Genomic DNA, 5,929 nt, shown 5'->3' on the forward strand with positions numbered 1-5,929 from the left:
GCGCACCCCCCAGGTGAGCTGAGGCTTGGTCCCAAGCCTGCCCCACCCCAGCTAGGCCACTAACCCAACCCTAGCCCCACTTCCTTTCTCACTATGGGGGGGGCGTGATCCGACCCCACCATGCCCCTTCACTCCCCCCTCCCCTTTCACCACAACAGACATACCAGCTGGACGCAGCTGTATCGGAATTTGGATCGGTATTGGCCGATATGCCTCCTTAAAAATCGGCTATTGGTATTGGCCCACAATCTCTATCAGTGCACCCGTAATAGGAAGATGTTTCGTTCTCAAATGTTTTGATGTGGAGAGTGCAGCTATTAAATAAGTCACCAAGGCTTATCTGTGACATTAAGGGTACGTTTTGCTTTCTAGCTGTCCTATTGACTTTAATGGGAACGTTCCATGTGCAGCAGAAAGCTGCATTGGGCCTGTTTCAATACTCTGTTTTTCACTTGCATATAATGATTACTTTTCTTTGTTTTGTTATTAATAACATATAATGCTGGAATTGAATTGGTATGACTTGAAGAATGGCCTTTGGGAAACTGACTGTTCACAATTTTCATCACAAATTGGGCATGTCATTGTTTGTACAGGCATCTTTCACAACCACAGTTGGTTGCTTTCTGTGCACTCCTGAAGGACTCCTAGAATGCCTTCTCATCAAATACTCTTTTTTAAAAATAGTATAGTATCAATATCTATTCATTTTGAATAGCGTGCAACTGTTTTCCATAGTTAGTTTGCATTACTGGGGTTCTACCTAGTGGAGTTTTTAGGTAAGACATAACCTTATAACAGGCTGTAGGGTTGCAGCCTGGATCAGTTAGCTAGCTGTTAACAAACTGTGCGCCTAAGGGGACTCAGCTGGCTCGAGCAGTTGGCCAGTACTGAGGGGAAGTTGACTGGCTGACTGGGAATAAAGGGACAGGGAGGAAGTATGGGGAGGAGGCCCTGGAGGGGTTTTTGATCTTGGAGAGAGAGAGAAACAGGATTCTTTCAAGGAAGAAGGAAGGCTACAGGGTGAGAACTAACCCATGCTGGTAGGGGCTCATTTTGGATTGTTTTATATTTTTCTGCTGGGCTCTGTGGTGCAGATCAACCCGGGGCTTTAAAACTTGTGTTGCTGGGTCCAGGCTAAGGATGTGTTTATTTTTGGCTGCTTATACCTTTGGCTGAGCCCTGTGGAGCAGAAAACCCAGGGCAATAAAACCCTGTGTTTAGGGGCCCAGAGAAGACTGGGTTGCTGGGACCAGATTAAAGGAATTGGGGGGGGAGGTTCAAGGGCTGATGTGAGCCTGACAGAGCCGGGCTAACCCAAACCCCACTACAAGCTTCTTTCACTCTTTTTTATAGCATACTGTTTTTTAGAAAATGTGACGGTGTGAGATTCTAGTGGGCAAAACATGTCATGAACTTCCAGTTTCATTTAGCAAATCAAAGTCTTTATAAGAGACACTGAATCCTATTAAACTGTTGTTTGTCTTAACAGAGGAGAAAGCAGAAGAATGGCTTTTCTTGACTGGAAACTATGGACCATGAAACTTCTTTGTGTTGCACTTGCTTTTGGTTTGGGTTGCCATCTGGTTACTGCTACATTGTCAAAGACGGATGCCAAGAGAAGTGCTTCAAAAGCACTGGAGGAAAAGGTAGGAGGACTAGTTACTTGAAGTAACTCGTACTTCAAGTGATTTAGCAAGTCTTGGCAGATACTGAAAGGATTTTCTACTTGCATTTCCTTAACACCTTAGTAAGAAATGGCCAACATCAATAACCATAAGCTTACAAGGAACAGCCTTAGCCCTTCCTACTTAAACTGATAGCTTCAAAGTTAAGTAATGTCCCATCCCCTCCCCCTGCCTTTAAAAAAAAACCAAACAAACAAACTTGAACATTTCAGGTGCCTTCTGCTGCTGCACCCATGGGTCAAATTAGTAGTGGGGGGGACTCTGGCTATGGGAGCTCTCTCCATGCTGCCATGGAGCAAAGTGGTGGCAGTGGCTGGGTTCTGACCCAGCCTGGGCCATTCTACCCCACCATGTGAAAAGGCTGCCAGCAGCTGTTCTATTGTACTGGTTGTTTTGCAATTAAACGAAAGGTAGTTCAATACCTGCGAAAGACTGGTGGTTTGTGCACACCTGTGAACAACACGATCAGATATGCTCAAGTTAATTCTTGCCCCTTGTGCATGTTTAAATTTTCACCATTGCCTCTGCTTAAAGAGCCTGGAACAGGCATGTATGCCATGAGTGAAATGGATTGGCAAGGGCAGCTAAGTGTTCAAGGTAAACATGTGGAAACTTGATCTTCAGTTTCTGTCCTCCTTAATGTGAATACTTGAGGTTTAAAAGTTCCACTCTTACTTTTGATCTTAAGTTATTGTAGCACTGGGTGTTGCACTGAATTTTGATTAAGGGGTGACGTGGATGGAATAAACTGATTGTTGAGGCTGTTGTGGCCTCAGATTCAAAACTTATTAAACACATAAGCAATGCTAAGACAAAAAATTCTAAACAGTTTTACAAAGGTATCCTTACGTGGGCCTTCCAAATGATGTGATGACCTGGCTGACCAGGTGTTTTTCATAGTATGGGGGTGGGGTGTGTGCAATCACAGCAACTAGGTGTCGTTTTGCCTTTTTGCTTCTCAAGTGTTAAGCTACTGCTTTAGCTATTTATACATCTTACTCCCCTCATCTCACTGAGAAACCTTCACATAGTGATGTCACAGGTTCTCACTAGTCAACCCCTCACAGCAGCTATCACCCTGGTATTTTGTTACCCACCATGGGCGACTGGTGCTGCCTTAGTTAGGTGGGGCACATCCCCCGAGGCCAGTCCCACCAACTGTGAGGGTCCCCCTGGGCAATCCCATGACAGCTGATCACTGTGATCTCTGCAGCCCCTTCTGGGAGTAAGTGCTGGCTGATTGCTGCAGCTGCTTCTGAGAGTGGCTGTGGCTGCGTCTGGGAGCAGCTGCAGTGATCGGCCAGCGCTTGCAGGGGGGTACCGGCACTTCCGCTAGCCCCACCCCCGCCCATTGCCTAAGCGGTGAGCGCGGCCAGTTGGGGGTGCATGTGTACCCCCTACGCACTGCCACTGTTACCCACGTTACCTTTCAACTTTCTTATTGCTAGGTAGGTCACTTCTTTATACAGGTCCTTTAAGAAGGTCAGCTAGGTAGGTCAACCCTTTCCCCTGCCCAAGCTGCTCTGTACTTGCCCCATGTCCAGCTAATGGCAATAGTTATGTCAAGACTTCAGAATGGTGTTGGTCATGTCAAGGCCTACATGGGGAGGCCTAGGTTTGGACCAGAACTCCATTGTCCTGGGAGCTACCTTTAGGCGTCTAGCTATCAAACAGTGCCTGTATTGCATTTGGATTTGTTAACTCAAGTTACCATGTGAACTGTATTGAACCACATGGTAGGTAAGCATATTGGCATACCAGCAGTTTAACCTCTTTTGGTAGGTGATGAGTATTTTAAGGAGTTATTTGGAAGAGTGTAATAAAGTACCTGTGTGCATGTGGAAAAGGTGCTCCTACCTGTGAGGAGTAGCGTAGAAGTGAGCACAAAGTTTTGGTTCACCAGTACATCAAGTGGATGAGACCCTGATATTGTAGGACCTATGAGAATCCCTGTGTGATTCTGTGATGTGAGAGCTGAAGATACCTGGGTGCTACAGGCCTGAGCGCCAGGCATGAAGAAGTGGTCTTTTCCATGTAAGAGAGAAGTAGAAGGGCTTTGTGGATAGAGAAGAGTTTAGAAATTTCTAGTCTTAACCCTGTTGAGCTTGAGCTAGTAGTGAATATTGGTGAAGAAATCTTAGAGATGGGCTTGGATTTTAGACTAGACAGAGGGGAGCCGGGGGGACAGGTAGGTCTATAATGGTCTTGGGGTATGAACGGCAGAAATACCTGCTGGTGGAAGGTAGAGGAGGAAATTAGAAGAGAGGGACTGCAGACAGTGATTGTGAACAGCACCTTCAATGGAGCTTAGAAATGACAGGGAAATAGAGCAAAGGAAAGTTGAAAAGATAAGTGGGCGAAGAGACTACATTGTGCTGGCATTGCAAGGGGAGAGAACTACATGAGTGAAGTTGGAATGGGGTTGGGCTTCAGGGGGATATGATGGCACTGCTAGGGCAAGTAAAGCAGTTGAGGGAGGAGAACAGGTAATGACTTCGGATCTGGGGCAAAGCAGCTTCGGACTTTTGTCTTGGATGTTATTATGAGAGGTTCCTAATGTTACCTAACCTCCCCTGTGCAGACTAGTGGGGGCAGGAGGCTCAAAGGTAACAAAAAAGGACCCTTGGAATTCAGGATATGGAATGCAGTGAAAATGGAGAAGCAGAATTATTTAAGTGGGGAGATGGCAGAACTGAAAGAGAAGAGTGCTGTAACTTGTAGTGGCTTTCTTTAAAGAAAGCAGGGGCTTTCTTTATACTGCAAAGCATAGGCTGGCCATTGCTGTTGTCTGGCAAGGTAGGTCTTGCCAAAGAGAGAGGCAAATGGGTGGAAAGGTTCAGAGATGAGAATTGACACTATGAAATGGAACAGAGGTGGGAGAGCAGCTGAGAAGTCATCCACATTGGACGCCCCAGGGGGTGGTGGGGGGAGCAGTAGCATGTTGAGTGAGGGTAAGGCTGAAAATGTTTTTGTGCAAAATGAAATCATTTAGTCTGTGTTACTATAACATCCAAAACCAATGTGGTTCCATACAGGAAAGACTGTCCCTAACCCAAAGAATTCACAATTCCTTTTGTCTTTAAAGCAAATGTTGTTCAGCTTCCAGTTGTTGTACTGGAAGAAGCTAACCACCACTGTGCAAGATGTCTGAACTTTGGTCAGAAAGGTGTGATAAGGCTAACCTAAAATAGTGGATGTTAGTGTAGACATGCATTTGAGTTGGTCACAGGCCTTGCTGCTTTAGAATTGATTGATTATTTTTAATTTTTTCCTTGCTTCCTATACCTCTGGCATAACTTAGCATATGGAGATCCCCCCTGCCCCACTTTAAAATCCTCCTGAAGCTTATCTACGAGGGGTGTGCAAAACAGGCCGTATTCTATTTGGATTCAGTCTGAATCGGGGACAGTTATTCGATTTGTTGATTCAGATCGCTGTCCCCAATTCAATTCGGTTGAATCCGAAACTGAAGATTCAATGCTGATTTGGAGAATCAGCAATTTGGCTGTAGACATAGCTTTAAATGTTTTTTTCTACGTACCTCTAGGTACCAGGCAGCTCATGAATGCTGGGGCACATGGAGTGTCCCACAGAAGTGTGGGGGGCTCCCCAGCGCGCTTGGCAGCAGACCTGGAAGTGGACCAGAAGCACTTATGGGCCATTTCCAGGTCCACCAGGGAATTCACTGGAGGCCCCCCACCCCGCTCAGTGACTGCTGGTTCTTGGGTCAGGTGGGGGGGCACCTGGGGTCAATTGCTGAGCCGGGGAGCGTGTGGGAGGCTCAGTGAAAGTGGAGCAGAAGTAGTTCCACTTCTGGGTTCACCGCTGAGCACATGGAGGGCCCACCTGCACTCCTGTAGGATGCTCCATCCACCCCAGCATCACAGTGTTCACAAGCCACCGGGACCTCAAGACGTAGCAAAAAACATTTAAAGCCGTGTCTATGTCCGAATCACTGATTCTCCCAATAGGAGATTCAGATTCAGCTGGATCGAACTGGGGACAGTGATCTGAATCAACGAATCGAATCACTGTCCCTGATTCAGGTCAAATCCAAATCAAATAGGGCCTGCTTCTCACACCCCTACTAATCATGTGTAGTGGCTTGGCTTTCCTCCTTTCTGGAGCCTGTTGGTGTGGGTGTATGTGCATTCAGTTTTTGGTTTTGTTTATAGGGGGAAGCCATACAACATAAGAGTTTAAGTGTTATTGATGTTGACAAAACATTTCCAGGTGCTTTC

At 46.3% G+C, this 5,929-nt stretch overlaps 1 protein-coding gene across 1 annotated transcript in view; it reads left to right on the forward strand.

Moving 5' to 3' along the window:
- CHID1 (chitinase domain containing 1) overlaps positions 1-5,929 on the forward strand; it is a 454,156-nt gene that overhangs the window by 23,940 nt on the left and 424,287 nt on the right. Inside the window, exon 2 of the mRNA XM_019519771.1 lies at positions 1,493-1,649. Coding sequence (XP_019375316.1) covers positions 1,509-1,649 — 141 coding nt within the window. The 5' untranslated portion in view covers positions 1,493-1,508. The remainder of the gene's footprint in view (positions 1-1,492; positions 1,650-5,929) is intronic.

The sequence above is a fragment of the Gavialis gangeticus genome, unplaced genomic scaffold (assembly GCF_001723915.1).
Source record: "Gavialis gangeticus isolate Ggan-Ray unplaced genomic scaffold, GavGan_comp1, whole genome shotgun sequence".
Lineage (NCBI taxonomy): Eukaryota > Metazoa > Chordata > Crocodylia > Gavialidae > Gavialis > Gavialis gangeticus.